We start from the raw sequence: 18,724 nt of genomic DNA, 5'->3' as shown, positions 1-18,724 counted from the left end.
TATATTTCTCCAGTATTTGTTCATCAGATTCTACCTTTTCGATCATGTTTTATGGATATAATATTGAACAAGTCAAAAACAACAAAAGAAATTGCAGAAATGTTATTAATTGAACATTCTCCTCTTACGACAACATACACTGATGTATGCACAGCTTTTATTTTGTATTTGACGTTACCCATTAAATTTGCAGCAGCTGAGCGATCGTTCTCAAAACTAAAAATAACAAAAAATTATGTACGGAGTACGATAGCACAGGATCGATTGAGTGGTTTGGCATATATTTTCATTGAGAATGGGCGAGCACGACAATTGAATTTAAAAGAAGTAATTGACAAGTTTGCTCAAATGAAGGCTCGAAAAGTTAATTTTTAAGTAATATAGTGTAATATAATATATTTTTATTCATTAAATATGTAATAAATTATAAAATAATAAATATATTATACAATTATTATTAGCTCATGATGAATCACTATTTAATAATTAATATTTGTATTATAATTAAATTTCTGTGTTAAAGGGGGCCTCTGTCTCTTATGACCCTAAGGCCACCTAGTTCCTCACTACTCCACTGACTAACTTCAATTCGTTTAAAGGTGCATTTTTCCATTATCATATTATCCGAAACAGCTGAACGTATAGGTACACGGTTAGATTAAATACAAGAGAAATATTTTAAATCATGTGCAGCTATCATACTTATGCTTTTAATGCCTTATTACCTTGTTACCTTATTGGACACATATTTTTAACTAGTCGAAAAAGATGATTTATACTTAATCAGCCAGAAACATTTTACATCTTCGGAAAATCTCACTTGGGTATTATTATTGAATCTGGAATATTATAATTCTATAGAACTCTGAAAATTCAGTAATGAGGTACTGAAAAATTTAAAAAATAAATAAAAACACCTTTATTATTTATAAGAATTCACCGTAAAGTTTTAATAAACGTTTTATTTTAATTTAATTATATAATATAATGTACATTGAAATTTGTGAGAGTTGTTGAGCGCAGGGTACAATGACTTAACAATTTTAAAATCTAATTATCAACTGAAAAATACTAAAAAAAAAAAAAATGTAAGTTAAATTTAAAAATTTGTTATCGATAGTCAACCGATCAGAACCAGAAACCAGTTAGTAGCTATTGTACGTAATTTTATTCTAAAAGATAAATATTTTTTAATAATTTCAAATAGAAAACGTCATCAGCAATCTGATAAAATACTCGTAGTTGTATAAATTGAAAAACTCCTTTCTACTTTCATCGAAAGCATGGACATGAATTTACTATAGTATCTAATGTCATGTCTTCCGGAAGTCCTCCCATTGATGTTTCCTTTCAAATGTACGTCTGCACATATAGTTTCAAGCATTTTAAACCAATATATTTTCTAGTTTTCTGACGACCAGTTTTCCTATTCGTTGTATTCGATTTCACGACAAGCAAGTACTTTTCTTTAATTCATTGAATCAAAAATTACAAATTAAAACCCATTGATCTTGAGACATGTATGATATAAATATAAATACCGATCTTTCGAATATCTCATATACATAGATAATGAAATTATTTTGTAAAATTATAAAAAAAAAAAAAAAATCAATAAAATAATCTAATATAATTAAATATTAATATAATAATAGTATTTTTATTGTTTTATTGCCTTAATGTATGTATATTGACAACTCGATGCCGAATCAATATTTTCTTAGATTAAACACCGTTTATACTTAATCATTTATAAGGTTTTTATCTATTAAAAATAAGAAATTCGTATAAAGATAATTCTTTAATCTGCTATAATTATCCATTCCAAAGTTTAAAGATTAAATTTTGTATAAATACAATTATAGTACTTTATAATTTGTTGGCATTAATTTGGTGCTGAATTAATGTTATTTTAAATAAAATACTGTTATACTTGATGTACATAATATTAAAAGTTTAAATCTAATAAAAATACAGTATAAAGATAATACTATAATCTGTTCTTTCTTTCCACTATTCCACGACCGGCCTCTAAAAAATAGTGATTGTATTACTAACGGCTATTGTTGGCTCTTTGTACAGACAATCAATATTTTAACGTAATTGATTTGAAATATAACTATTATAACTGTTTAAATTATCCTAAATTGTCCTAATTGTAACTGAATTTCTAATCAAAAACAACATTAATACGTGTATGAACACCTATTGTTAAACAAATGTACTGAATTGGATATATTCAGTGTTTTTCTCGCAATAAAAACCCGTTAGAAAGAAGTTACGTAAGGTGTAGGTACGCGTAGGTATACTTGAAAATATTTTTAAATGTATCTGCAACATTGGTATCATTTACTATGCGTCTAAGTATCCGTCGACTGCGCGAATTGTGTTAAATTAATTTATTACGCTGTACGTGGGGGTATGCGCAAAATCATTAATTATTATATGTGCGAATAATATAGTTTACACCCCGACAGACCCATAAGTGCATTACTTTTAACTGTTGAGCTTCGATAACCAAGCCATAAAAGTAATGAAATCGTAAATTTTATTTCAGAAAACATTGTGCCATTTCAAAAGGTTTAGAGCTGTAGCTCAAATCTCGAAAATTTCAATTTTGCCAGCAAACGATGAACACTCATTAAAAGTAGCCGTGGCGCTTGTCGGGCCGATCAGCGTGTCGGTCAACGCAAGTCCGAAAACATTCCAACTATATTCGTAAGTATATTACTGTGATATATATACATATATATATATATACACATATACACACATCTAAAAAAGAAACATATTTTATATTAATAAATTTTAAAAATTTGCTTGTTTTCACTTGCCTTAAACCATTCAAGCCAGTCAGATTTATCGTTGACATCTATTACGTATATTTTTGTCATGGCATCCAAAGTGCTTTTTAAATTATCCGATCAAAACGGATTTCGTACCGCTCCGTGCAATTGTTTTATTATGTTATTATAATTATCAAAAACATGAATAGAAAATTAATACGGATCGGATATGAAGTTGACGTGTTAGATTACGAGATCTTGACACGTTGCAATTAAACCATTTTTAACGAAAAATCTGATTTGAGAAAGTATGGTTAAAAAACTGAGGAAGCTATTTATTACGAATTTGAGTTATAGTTAAAAATAATACGAAATCAATCGTACAATATATTACCAATAAAATTAATTAAATATGATACGATGTGAAAAAATAAAACAAACATTTATTACCCACATTGTAATAATATTTAATCGACATCAAGCATATTAAGCCTTAAATATCGGTAAATGTAAGTTGCACCATGTAAGTTGTGTATGTAAGATTCACGATTCCGCATTATACGATTCCACAAATACCTTTTCACACGGTTCCGCACAAAACTAATTTGCGACGTTGCCGATTGTATTATAAAAATTATTTTAAACATAAAAATAGTCGATAATAATATTACATATAAGTTATATTATAACATTATTTTGGTTTTTTATCACATATAAAACGGCCAATTTGATCACCCTCATCCACATACCTATTTAGTTATAAAAGTATTGATGGAATTTCAGTTGGAAACCGAAACTAAAATCAGATCAATTACTTTATGTAATAATCGGAAAATATTGAACGCAAAAAAAAAATAACTTATGAAATTTACCATAAATGCATACAATAAGTATGAAACAAATCAAATTGATATCATTCAATTTTTATCACAAGTTGGTCCTCAATATCAAGGAAAAAAATTGTAATTTATTGCTTATTTTAATTATAAAATTTTTTTTTAATAATTTGTTTTATTTAGTATTATTACTATAATTATTTTTCCTCATAATTGGCAACGTCGTAAACATTTTTATGCGGCATCGTGTTAAACTTGGGTTAAGTAAAAAAAATCTTTAGTATTATGAAAATGTGCAAAATCGGGTATGTAAAAAATTATATCGTATAGAATCGTGTCCCGTCCGAAAAAATAAACTTAGGTTATCACTTTAAAATGAACTTATTCTTGCAATTTCACGTTTCCGCCATTGTTCAGTAAGTGCATACTGTTCAGTTACCTCGAATATTAACTATACGTGATTACAAAATTAAACCGTAGTGTCTTCACTAAAATAAGATTAGTCGTTAGCATATAATTTGCAAAGTTGAATTATGGTCTATGGAGAAACAAAATACTATTAACCTTTAATATGAATAGTTAGTCGAGAATAGCAATATTGTAAATGAATAATTTATAAGAAAATCAAATTAGTAATGCTGCAGTAGAAGTGGAATTTTTTAAATTAATAATTTTACTTTGGCCAAAAAAACACTTTGAACATAATTAAAATAGTAATAATATAACATATAGGTAAATACTAAAATAATATTTAACAATTTAACCATGTAAAATAAGTGTTTGGCCCAATTTACCACTGAGGTATAACCTTGTATTGTTGAAAATTTACCTAAATATAATATATTAAATGAAATTGCTCCCCTCGTCTGGAAAATATTTTACTATTTCAGATTAAAGCAATTTATTGTTCGATGTACAAAAAAAAAAAAAAATAATTAACCCTTCGTTAGTCACGTGGGTTACTATGGTATCCCATCAATTTTAATCCTTAATAGTAAATTATTGCTTAATTAATACTATTTTTTAGTATATCATGATATTATAGAACACTTCCAGAATGTGTTTATATAATATTTAGTCCAAAATGATCATATTATTGTGAATATATTATTATAACTATATGCTATATAATGCGTAAATATAAATATCCAATTTTAATAATACTTTTATTTGATCCTAAAAATCATAATTACAATTGATTATTTGGCTATTATCTATACACATTGTTATTATACAGCTTAAAAAAAAAATTACAAATTAAAAAAAAAATTATTTCTGTTTACATATAAAATTAATAAAAAGAGGACGTCGTACCCGCATGTGTTGTCTCCGTCTTACACATGTGTGACATGGTAAATTTTCGTTCACCAGTTTTAATAATGTGCTTTTAGTTTTTATATTGGAGTGAATTTGTCCTATTATTAAATTTATAGGTAAAAACATTATATCTGTGTTCTCTCATTGGTTTTTTACGATATTTTAATAATATTAATATTTGAAAATGCTCATAATTCACTTAAAAATTAAAATATCATAAAAAACCAACGAGAGAACACGGATAATGTTATTACCTAAAAGTTTGATAGTAGGGCAAATTCACTCCAATATAAAAACTAAAACCACACTATTGAAACTGGTGAACGAAAATTTACCATGTCGCACTTGTGTAAGACGGAAACAACACATATGGGTACGACGTTGATTAATATCGAATAACATAACAGAAAACGATTAACGATTGAAACATAAAAGAAATTGCCATGGAAAAATATTTATAACTATCAGTAAAATAGATTTTGAATATGGTTATTTTTGTTAGATTGACTTTTATGACTAGGCAATTCAAATAAAATAAATATAAGAAGAATGTATAAAACAACAATAACTTTATCAACTAATAAAATATAAATAAGCATTACCAATGATAATTTATAAATATGCTTTCTGAAATTACGAGTACGTCGGATATTGTCAGCGCGGAACCCGTACACTGATTTAAATAACGCAAAACGCTAAATTGTTCATAACGTTTTAATTATCAATAACGGTAAACGGAACATTTTACAAACGTTTAAATTATTTATAACGTTAAACGCTCAATTGCTTATAACATTTAAATGTCCCATAACAGTAAGCAATATATATTATTTTGATTTAAACCCCGGCACAAACAGAAATTTTTGAAAAAAGCTAAGAAAACATGCACATTTCGATTTCATATAATGGATATTTTATACATTTTTTTTTTTAAATCAAACCATTTATATTAAATGTTGATACGAGTATACTCATATACATAATATATAACAATATCACGTCCATAAAATTATTATTTTTTGAGTCACGTTGGAATATGTCGTTACATTTTACAGTAAATATAATTTTATATTTTGTCAACTGTATAATACTTGTATTATTGTAATTTTGTGACAATATCGCATTTCCAAAAGTACGTGTATCAAATATTCCAATCATTAAACGTAATTTAAGTATATGTTCGAAATGGGTTAGGTAATCGAGCGTTATGATCTAAACAAATTATTGACAATTAAATATCCCCGATAGTGATAATTTTTTTTTCTACATTTGACTTAAACTGTGTTTGGCGTACTGACAAACAATAAACCTTGAAAAGACTAATAGCTAAACGAGCGTGTCGTATGCTTATCGCAGGATTTGCAGTAACTCGGTACCGTGTGTAGACGAATAATTTTATGTTGACCTTGTTAGTGTTTAATGATTAAACGAACAAAAGCTACGATGAGATTTTGTACGGTTCCGCGTGTGAACATCTGTTCTATCGAACAGTTTTTTTTTTTTAGTAGTACTACATATAAGGATTACGAAATACAAAGATGGGAAAATAAGAAAATAAAAATTCTAACCGTTGTTTTTTGCTTAGGTCACTTCTTCGGTGACTAAAAAGTAGTCGTTTGATCGACCTTCGTCGTGCTTTTATACATGCGAAAGTTCCAATTTTCGAAAATGAATCTTTGAATGATTCTTTATCAAAGCATTACCAAATACGTAAGAAATCGTAGAGCATTTGATTTTGAAAGTCTGATTTTATAAGTTTATGGTATCTCATTGCATTCAAGATCCAGAATAGGGTTTAATTGTATACATTTTATTTTTGGTTTTTTTTTGTAATTTTTTTTCTAAACTTCCGTATTTTCATTTTTTATTATATATGAATCACTAAATGCAAGAAGGCACACGTCCATAATTTTCATAAAACTACATTTTTACAGATTTTTGTTTGGATTCAACAATTACACCATTCTGTGCAAACGGGACACATGTCCAGTTTACTGGTATGTTATAAAATGATCATATTTTGTGTTAAATGCAAAAACGGCGTATGTCCTAGACATGTGACCTTTTTTGTCTCTTCTGAAAAACTATAAAATGTGGACATGTGCCCTTCTTGCGTTTAGTGATTCATATATGTTTACATATTTTGGTTTTTTTTTTTAAATAAATTTAAATTCGAGCCTAATAGATTATCATTGATCCGATGATTATGATTTAAACATAGTCAAACCAGATTATAATTCTATGAACATAGATAGTTCTGCGAGTGACTGAGTTAGATGAATTCGTAGTGTCTAAATGGAGAGGGATATCAGCGTAATGGATTTAGGTCTACAGTAAACAAGGTTTTGTAAAATGTAAATCCAATTAATAAAGTGCTTCAAAACCTTATGGAGTAAATTGGTTAATAAAGTAATTAACTTTTTTTCAAGTAATTGTTTGAATAGTATCCGCCTGGGTACATTTTTTACAACGAAAACCCGATTTATTTTATTTGTATTTTAAATACGGTAATACGAAAATAAATCAAATAATGAATTCAAGAAAGAATATAATATGCATCGTCTTGTCACTTAAAGGGGAAATAAATCGAGGGGTATAATACATAGCGAATTCATTCACACCTTTCTTTTCAGAAATAATGTAAAAACTTTTAGAAAAGAAACTCGATTCACGACACCCTCTAATGATTAAGAAAGAAACTGATGGACACTTCCTTAAATATTCATTAAGACGTTTTTTACAGACTACCCTTAACCAACGCGTGTTTTCCAACCGACGATTTTCCCATGCACGGTTTAGCATGAATACTATAATTTAAACAACCTAAATAAATGATAATAACGAACCGTTAAATTCGTTTTATTTTTTATAATCTATTTCAATAGCAATCTTTTCACAGGCGGTTGAAATCTATTGGTTCTTACTTAACAAATGAATTATGTACGCAGAATGCTCACACAACGTAACTATTACTGGTGCAAGCAATGAAAACACACCTACTGTGAGTAGTTATCACTGATAATGGCATCAAATAACAAATTTAATTTCGAAAGTTTATCTCGAATTTTATCAAACGTTAATGGACAATTGAACAAGGCAATTTTAACATTGAGAACGTTCAGTAGATTAACATTTTTTGCAACGTTACCATATATAATAATTGTTATCAAACGGTCGATCGCAATCAGTTATTTCCAAAAATAGATAATTCAACTTTTAGATATCATCAGAGACTATATTATAGACTTACAATGACTTTAAAGATACGAGACAATAATGGTTAGACTTTTAGTCGTCGCACAAACGTTAATATTTTCGTTGTGTATTGTGCATAGTGGAAACTAAAATAAAAGAAAAACACAAAATAATATAAATATTATTTACTGGCAACGGTGCACATAAATTCTTTCTTAATCGTATTGCTCATTTAAGTCAGCGATAAGTTTTTTTTATGAATTTAAAGTATTCTCAATCGTTCAATCAAAAAGGTAAAACGTTTTCAACCATAATTTACAGTTACTAAATGTACTGTTTAATGAGTTATCCTTACTTTTACATATGTAGTAGTATTTGTAAAATATATTTATAATGAGATTAATATCTAATTGCATGTATTATAGTATTTTGTATTTTTAGTTACATTGACAATACATTATTTATCGATTACTTTTCTAAACGATTTTTATTCACAATATGTAATTGCAGGTATAGATAGTTTTGGTTTGTTATATAGGTACTCTTATGTACTATAACTGTGTTGTATTTTTAATTATAAAATTTTTACCTGATTTTTTTCAAAATTAAAATTTTTTTCGTTTAAGTTAAATGTTGAATTATTTTTAAAAATGCATTTTGTACGCTTTTCGTGTTAAATAAAAAATAGATCATTATCTAATACATAAATTAAATTTTAAACATTTATATCTTGTAGGATCAAAGTATTTTTATTACGTTCAAATCGTTTACTAATATGTACTTTATTACTGTATTTATCACAATGATTTAAACTTACTAGAAAAACCGGAGAAAATTAAAATTTCTGGTTTTGTCTATACATTATGTATTCTGTATGAAGTTCATAATTTTTATATACTCTATGTGAAGTATTTTCTGACTAGAATTTAAAAATTAAACTATAATATCAATGATTACTATGAACATTAATCCCTGCACACAAAAATTATTATAAAAACAACATTGTGTGCTTCAAGTCAAAAAGAGGCAATATAAATATCATTATAATACACTATGATAAAACAATAAGTAAATAAATAAACTATTAAAAATATTACTAATCCTTTATTCTCTATTTTACCCAGTGACCACGGTAAAAATTCTGCTTATATCTTGCTCATATGCATAGGCAAAACTACGGGTCAGGCCAGTCAGGCCATGGCCTGACCTAATACTAACAAAAAATATGTATATATTATTAGTGGCGTAACAAAAAAATTCGGCCCCCTCCCATACAAATTAAAAATGAGCCCCTAAAATGTTGTTTAGGTAGGTATATTAGTTTAAAAAAGTAATCTGTTATAGGTAAATCACTTATTTTAATTAATATTTTGTCATATGATAAAAAATAACAATATTTATTTAATATTACACAATTATTACTTAATGTATATATAACTACATTTTACTGAATTATTTTCTTTAAATTTCTGCGATCTTCTAGTAGTGGCGGTTTTTGAGAAGCCATAAGGAGGGAGGGGCGAAAATATTTTGCATAAACTTAGAATCTGCATACATATCCCATTTATTTTTTTCTTTTTGTTTGATACATGAGAAGTAATTTTAAGTTCTATAACTTTATGTCAAAATGGCATAACATAAAAATATAGGTATCAATATAGAAATTATAACAAAAATTATTATTTACTCAAACTTTCAAATTTATTTATTTATTTATTCGGTGGTAAAATAATAAATAAAATTTATTAATTTTAATTCAAACAGTCAAATTTCTATAGAAGCAAACACTTTTGTAAACAGTAAACGGTTTTGACATAAAATTATCGATAAAACCTTCGTATTTTTAGTTTTTACATGGCTCAAAAGGGGGAGGCTGTCCACCTATTCCCTCCGTAAAACCGCCACAGTCTTCTAGCATTTTTTTGGGCAAACTTATCAACTATCCTGTTTATGTCTAAACTGCACATTCCCTCGTTTTCAATACTCGATACACTTAAATCTGATAAACGTTGTTGTGCCATAGTATTTCTTAAGTAACTCTTAATTAGTTTTAATTTAGAGAACGAACGTAACATGCAATTATTTTGAACAATCAATAATTCAGCTGATTCTTTGATGCTAGAAACCTCTTTTATATTTTTAAATACCATCCTTCTGAATAAAAATATGTGCTGTAGACAAATTTGATAGCTGATATAGATAAGTCTTTTAAATACTGTTCCACTAACATTTTAGCAAATTGGGTCAGTTCCGTATCTGAGTATAATGCTAAATTTTTGGGAAAAATAAATTTAAACATATTCACAATATTATTCATACCTATAAAATGTGTATGAAGTTGTGAAATTGTAATGTCTATATTTGTGTAAAATACATTGATTTTGAAATCATTTTCGGGATTTTTCATCATGATTACTTCAAATTTAAATTTTATTAAATTTATATTTAAAAGAAAATCCCCCCTTTTTATACGTGAACTAAATAATGTATAAAATTGTTGTATATTATCAAAAAATATCTGAACCGGTTGAACGCAAACTGCATCTTTCAGTATTAAATTTAAATTGTTGGCGGCACAATGATCACAAATAGCATTCGGTTCTCTTTCACAAATTTGTTTTTGCAAGCCATTGTATACACCACTCATTACGTTTGCCCCGTCATATCCTTGACCTCTATATTTATTTATTTGTATATTGTTTACTTCAAAATACTTCATTATTGCATCTTCCATTTCTTTCGCGATCTGGTCTGAACATATTTCATATAACAGATTATTATAAATATAGATAACACTAATTGATTTTGAAAAAAATCAATTATTCAATTTTTTTTCATGGGAATTAAATTTATTTTAACTAATGGCTCCAAAATACCGCCCCCCCCCCCCGCAATGCGTGGTCTACGGGCCTCCAGTTGCGCCACTGTATATTATATATTTTAATAATTATTTAGGTATTATAAATAATATATTTATACATGTAAACGTATACATTTGTACGTTTTACATAATACTATAATATAATATAATATATAGCAGGGGTAGGCAACTGTATATATGCTATATAGGTACAATTGGTACAAATAAGGATTATAATAGAACATAATAAGTCTATTCTATATATTTGAATAATTGGTTTTATTAGTTATTGTTTAATTTAAATATTTGACGTTTATTTTTATAATTATACTATAGGAAATAATAGTTAATTTTACGTAATAATACTTTTTATATTTTTCATTTGGCCTGACCTAATAAAAGTGTCTAGTTTTATCTATACTCATGTGCTAAAATAAAAAAAAGGTAAATTCGAATAAGTTAGAGCCGTCGACATTGTTATACATAAATGTCAAACTTTTTACATGGACGCACAAAAAAAAAGTCGTTTCGAAATTATTTACGATAAAATGAGATATTTAATTAAAAAAATCTGTTGCAGAAAAAAATTACTTTGTATTTGACCTATAAACATAACCACTGGGTAAGAAAAATAAACACAATAACCGAGTAAGGAAAATAAACATACAGTGGGAGGAGGGGATATAGTGTTGTTCGTGTAACGGGGTAGGCAAATTAATGTATCTGAATAAATAAAAACGTAGTAACAATAACTCGTCTGCTGCGAACCGAGTATGTATTATGTACATAGCATTACTTTTAGTCCGCAAATTGTAGTTTATTACAGTGTAGTAATTATGGAACATCAAAAAATAATTATACTCGTATACCTCGTATGTCTCTCTCCACGTTCACCCGATGATGCATTGTTGAGCTCATTCTAAGTAGAAATTTAGAATATTAATTGTTTGATTTCCAAAACAAACTTATTTTAACGTGAAGATAATTTATTGTTTTGTATATTTATGATTTAGAAACAAGATAGAGATGATGAGTTATTAATAATAGCTTTTTATTAAGAATATTAAAAATAAATCATACATTTTATTTATTTTATTATAATAAAAATATTATCGTTAAAAATCTCTAATTGTCAGGGAGAAGGTTTATGAAAAAACCGATTAGATTTATTTCACACGTTTTCAATTACAATTTATTCTTAACCGGAGAAACATTATACAATTATGTGTAATTCAGGGCCGGATTTAAGCATAGGCTATATAGGCTGTAGCCTATGGGCCCGCACCACAACAGGGCCCTCACCACACCATCGTACAACTAAAAAAAAAAAAAAAAAGCTCCGTCTAAAAATTTTTCATTTATAGTTTTCTAAAATTGGTGTTGTGTAATAAAATATACTATTAGTATATAGTGTGTACGTGTGTACATATATAATGGGAATTTTTATTTTCTAAAAACTTTCTAGTAGGGCCCACACCACAATTGAGCCTAGGGGCCTACAAATCCTAAATCCGGCCCTGGTGTAATTATTTTAAATCCAGCGATACCATGTTCAAATAATATTTTTATTTTTTTATACGGTATCAACTACATGGTTATTAGTCGGTGGTAACATATTATTCTTTTTTTAATATATAAAAATGTTATTTTTACCTTAATGTTATATTTAAATTTTGTTTTTTAATTCTTTACGTACTCTGTGAATAGGACATTATTAGATATTTCTTATTATACGTCGACTGTATTTTTTTAATGGCCTTTAATATTGCTATGGCTTCTACCGTAAAATACTACGGGTACTATTAATTTTTAATTGTATTTGTGATAATTATCATATATATATATATATATATATATATATATACTCGTATATAATTATATTAATCATTTATGATTACGGCTAGTCCACATTTTTGATTGATTTTAGAAGCGTCAATATATATGAATTCATGATCTGGATATGATTGTAACATTTCATAAAAAATGTTTTTATATATCTATGCTTTTATTTGTTATACATTTTTTTGATATTTTGTTAGGTTGTGATTTATTAGATAATTTATGGACTTCAACGAAGGTGTTTCCGGCTAGGTAATATTTATTATATTATTTATTTGAATTGCATTGTTTTTTATGACATTTTGTTGTCTTATGTATAATGGGGAATAGTGTAATAAACTCTCGTGATTTTCTTTATGATTTTTTTGGTAGACCGGGTTTTCTTAATTTTTCTAGAGTTTTTGAATACTTCGAATTTAATTGAAAAAGTCGACTACAATAATTGGCTTTTGTGCTCTTGTCAATCGTCGTTGAAAATGTCAAAATAAAGTGGAAAATTTTCCCTTGTCTCAAACACGTATATAGGCCTCAACGGTAGCTATTATATTCTACTCCCCTTTGTGGTTCCACGCCGAAACAGTTAAGCAGTGATTTGGTTCCGTAACGATTATTGATGTACTTGTCGTTTTTCGGTATAGGTATTAACGGGAAAACCTTTTGGTAGTTGGTCGAAAAACAGTAACCAAATGACTGTAAAACCATGAATAGTTATATTATTGTAAATTGCGACTTTAACTCTATTGATCGCCGGGTCACATTATTTTTTTCTGTCCATAAATAGACCTTCTCGTTTCTATCGAAATTGGATGGATTTGTGTTTAAAATATTTTTTTTAAGCCTTCAAACATATTTTCGTAACATAATTTGTATGGATAAAAGACAACATCATGCGTCGTTCTAAAATTATATACTATCACAAATTGTAATATAAATTAAGGTTGATGTCAATGATAGGTTTCTATAAAAATATCAAAACATTTGTTGTAAAATATTTTCAAAGATTTCGTTGGAAAATTTGATAAATTTAAAATATTATAATTTGTTTTTTCTAAAATGTAGCACAATACAACAGTGTAGAAAATACAAATAAATATCAACGAGTACAAATTAGTAAAATCTATTTATTGGGTTAAAATAATGTTTTTCCGTATCCTATGTGGTTCTCCAAGATCATTTTTGTTAAAGAAAATTCTTGAAGACAAAGAAAAATGCATACTTTATCTTGATCAAGCGATTTTGGATAAAATAAGGAACACATTCAGTTCCTTGGACTATTGTCCTTAAGGAACATTGCTACTTGACTGTATTAGATGTTTCCTTTGCCGTTTTCTCTGAATTAATTTTCTTCGAGCCATATTTTTGCTGTTTTTATTAAAAATATAAATCCGATTTAAATCAGTTTTCGAGCGAATGGGTACGAATGATTTCGAACAGCGTCATAAATAATTGAATAGACAGTATACCCGCACGTTAAGTCAATTCCGATAACAACGGTCGACGAAATAATGAACGCACACGATGAGTGACAAGGGATCATGTGCATAATTTAAAATAATATCTACATGAACATTGTTTTACTATGCAAATATTATAAATGTATGCGTATTAATAATATGTCAGGGAATATTATGAACTACTATATATTCTACCGTATAAAAAATGTATAATTATTTTAAATATCAAAATCAAATCAATACAAATCCCCTTAGCCAATAATGATCATCAGTAGGTAAAATAATATAATTTTACAAATAACGATAACTTGTCAAATGTTATTTTCTAGTTAAGTATCGTTATGCTATAATGAACAAGATAAAATCGAAAAATAACGACATCTTGGGTGATGGACATGAAAACGTTTTTTTTTTTAATTACGACTAAATGATGCTCCAGGATGATATCAAAATAAATACTCAGAATTTTACTCTTGGACTTTCATATTTGATAACAAATCAAATTTTTTCAAAAGTTTTACTCTGCGCTTTTATCGTTTGTTCGTTTTATGGTGGAATACGGTTCTATTATTTGGTCTCTTAAACACACCTTTTGATAAACTTTAAAGACTTTAAAAATGCAAAACATCGCTTAAACGTATGTTAATCTTATACGCAAGGAAATTCGGTTTGTATAATAATGATGATTTTAATGTAATTTCTACCAATTTCAAGCTGTCATATTCAACGTACACCGAGTTTTAATATTTAATGATTAGGTACTACTAATTGATTAATAGTATTTTATACACCTTTCAATTGAACGTCAAAGAAAGTTAATGCGAAATAATAACATTCAGGTTGATCTTTCTTATAAGTCATTAGCAACAATAAAGAGTTCTTTTTTTTTCTGAGGGGATTCGATATTTATATGTACTTAAATCGTCTTTCACCTGTGTAACATAGTAAAAACTACCCTCTTTTTGTCCATCATTTCGGTTAATGAAGCTACGAGTATAACAGTTGTGAAAACGCATTTGAATTCGGCATGAAATTTACTTGAGATCGATCAAACCATTTTTTTGTATTCATACCCTCAAGTTCCATAAATTTAATTTTAATACTTTAAAAAGTGTTTAAATATTATAGTCTTTGTTTGAAACTCAAAACAAAAAGCTAAGAGTAATTTAAAACATCGGTCTGATCGATCTTCTCTTCATACCCATATTGAATATATTTTCAAAATCATCATTGTTCCAACCGTATTGATAGTTAAAAAGTAGGTCATTTTGTCCATATTGCATGTGTGAAAGACAAATACAACACTTATCGGTATAGAATTTCCATAACATTTAATGCATTTTCATAATATATCTTTTTTCTTTTTGTTTTCAAAGTTATTATTATTATCATATACTTAATTTGGTATATTATCTTTATATTATTCAAACTATCTGTATTATTTTTCCTTAATCGTCTATAATACTCGTAATAAATAAATAATTTTTATACACACCGCTAAAAACGTTATTTATCGTATAAACTGTTTGAAATAAACAAATATTATATTATTTCTATTATATATTTCGTGTGCAGTTTGATCAAAGTAAGCAGGTAATAGAAACATTTTTTGTTAATAAAAAAACGTGTCAAGAGTGACTAGGGGTGGATTTTATCACTCATTAAGGGAGAAACTAATGAAGGTTCAAGAATTTAGTTATTTGTTTTATCTATATAATATATATAAAATTTTAAATTACAGAATATATTTTTGAGTCCCTCCTAAGAATATCATTTTTTTCACAATAGTGACAAATTTTAAATAGTTACATTATTGGTATACATTTTAATCTGAAACCATTTTAAAAATATAGGTATACACATATAATTAACAACAAAAATGAGCTATTTATTTATAAAAAAAATATATAAAATAGGTATCATATTCATCAATGACGACTGACGACATTTTATAATAATTATTAGTATTTCGATATATCATAATATTTGGCTTTGTGAAATAGTTAGCTTAGTCCCAATGAGGGGGGGGGGTTAATGCCCCTGAGGGTGACCTTCGGAAAATGTGAAAACATATCATATATATGAGCTTAGAGTTATAGATTTATTATGTAGAATTTTAAGTAAATATTCTTAATTTAAAACACGTGCTTTCATATTGTTTGTAGGATAGGATTGGAAATGTTTAAGAATTATATCTGTTCAAATTTTATTTTTCAGAACACAAAGAGGTATTAAATTGTATATTTTAAATAAAATGAAAGTTATAGTCGACTGAAGTCTTATATTATAAATAGGAATGGAAATTATGTCTTTAGTAAATCAAAAAATTAAAATTTATCAAATAACTTTGAATAGAATAAAAATTTACATAATAGGTAGGCATAATACGTACATGTTTACATGCAAATATATAAAAGTGGCAAACATATTTAACTACAAAAAACAAAATATCATCATCGTGTACATGCGTTAAAAAGAGAACGTATTCTATGCCATCGTTTTATCTTTGTCTAGTCGAGTCATGTGATGGACGGTGAGATTTGGGGTAAGCCAACGGTGTAACATGGCATTTTTCTTCGCGGGTCATCCACCGCGTTTTCCGCTGCCTCCAATTTATAATGTTTTATATTAGAGTAGCTAAACACGGCGTTTACGATCCATCGTGATCGGAGTATCGTTTTGATGTACAAACGCCGAAGCAATAAAAACGTGAACCTTAAATTTTCTATTATTTTAAATAGTACCTTGCTCTACAGACGACGGAAAACGCCGCGTATATACCATAATACAATAATCACAATAATTTTAAATAAATAAACTTAAAAAAAAAATTTATTTATATTATTAATTACTATATAGTAGTATAAACCAGTGGTCGGTAACCTTTTTGAACCCTTATATATGAAATAACAGTACGCTAAGTACTTTTTTAATGTCACAAAATACAAAGTATTGGTTCGCTTTGAAAAACGCACCTGAGTGAAGCGCGTTTGCGTTTTAAAATCACGGCGTTCGAAATGCGTAGAGACGCGCGTTCGAATTGCTCAGTGTGTAATCAACTCAAAGGTGTGATTCCTATGCACGCGGCCGACGCGGAGCGATTTAATTTTACCAGCGTAGATACACTACTTTACTTGTTTTCAAATATAACCGATTCGACGTACCGACGACCGCTTCGAGAGCAGTCAAATCGTACGAGCCAAGCGGTTAATAGCTCATATATCATTTATTATTCGTATTTTAGTTTTCAAAATTCGACATTTCGTGAATACTATGTGACACATAGGTACTATAAACTATAAATTATACTATAAACATAATATGTAAAAATTAACATATTATGTTATATTACCTTGGTGTGACTGCTAGTTTTTCAGCAGCAGTGATTAGTTTTCTAATTCTGATGTTTGGGTTGGTTTTTATGTCTTCCTTGACTAGGTTCAATATATAATTAAATTGATACCAGTTTAATCTGAACAATTTCCTGAATATTTGGTTTTGTCTCGCCATAAATGTTTTTCGATCAAGGCACTGAAAAATACTTCAGCTTCCCTAGCTATAATTATATTTCATGCACTTCATTTTTGTTTTTTTGACAGAACATATTTTATGATGCTTGTTCTTCTTCTACTCGTTTTAAAAGAAGTAGTTTTAAGATTCCTTTTTGTTTTCTTGTCAAGGACATTGTTTGACTAATAATAATAACAATAATAATATTTTATAACACATTTATATGAATACACAAAAATAACCTAGCCAAATAGACGACTTGATACAACAGTGCGTATAAGTGACTAATTATTTTAGTCTCGTAATGTTAGCCGTGCGTCTCCTTTCGCGTACATAGGAATCAATATGCATCCAATACATAGGAATCACGTATCACTGTTTCGTGCCACAATCATTATACCGAACCAAAATCATCATATATACGTAACATTTAATATTTCTAATAACTATTTAATTTATTAAATTGTTGAACACTTCACATCAGATGAGTCATCTGCACACAAAGTATTTGCGTTTAAAAAATAACTATACAAATCGGCCCAGTAAAACTTCAGATGGAACTGTCACGAAAATCGCCTTTCCTTTTAATAATAAAATAGGGACTGAGCACTACGTGAAAAAGGTAATGCTCGAAAATATCCAATGCCCGAGCGGAAAAATCTGAACGCCGTATAAGATGTTTTCACATTAAAAAAAAAAAAAAACAAATATCTTCTGATTTCGTGTATAACTCAATAATAGTACAAGGCATTTACCAATGACTAAAATTAGAGTTGTAATGTAATAAAAAAAAAAAAAAAAAACTGTACAAGAAAAACAAAAAAATCAAACATAAAAATATCATATCTTTTTATAGATAGTTCATAAACGAAGAAAGAAAAGACAAAAATAGTTAATATTATGTAATTAATGTGTAATAAAAATCAA

General features: G+C 27.6%; 1 protein-coding gene across 1 annotated transcript in view; it reads left to right on the top strand.

The window, feature by feature from the left end:
• The window catches only part of LOC112679836 (cathepsin L1), an 86,222-nt gene that overhangs the window by 65,482 nt on the left and 2,016 nt on the right, over nt 1–18,724 (top strand). Inside the window, exon 7 of the mRNA XM_025549761.1 lies at nt 2,558–2,718. Coding sequence (XP_025405546.1) covers nt 2,558–2,718 — 161 coding nt within the window. The remainder of the gene's footprint in view (nt 1–2,557; nt 2,719–18,724) is intronic.

The sequence above is a fragment of the Sipha flava genome, unplaced genomic scaffold, assembly GCF_003268045.1.
Source record: "Sipha flava isolate LNK unplaced genomic scaffold, YSA_version1 169_pilon_pilon, whole genome shotgun sequence".
In the NCBI taxonomy this organism is placed as follows: Eukaryota; Metazoa; Arthropoda; class Insecta; order Hemiptera; family Aphididae; genus Sipha; species Sipha flava.
Note: the sequence above shows the minus strand (reverse complement) of the source record. Positions and strands in the feature narration are given on the sequence as shown.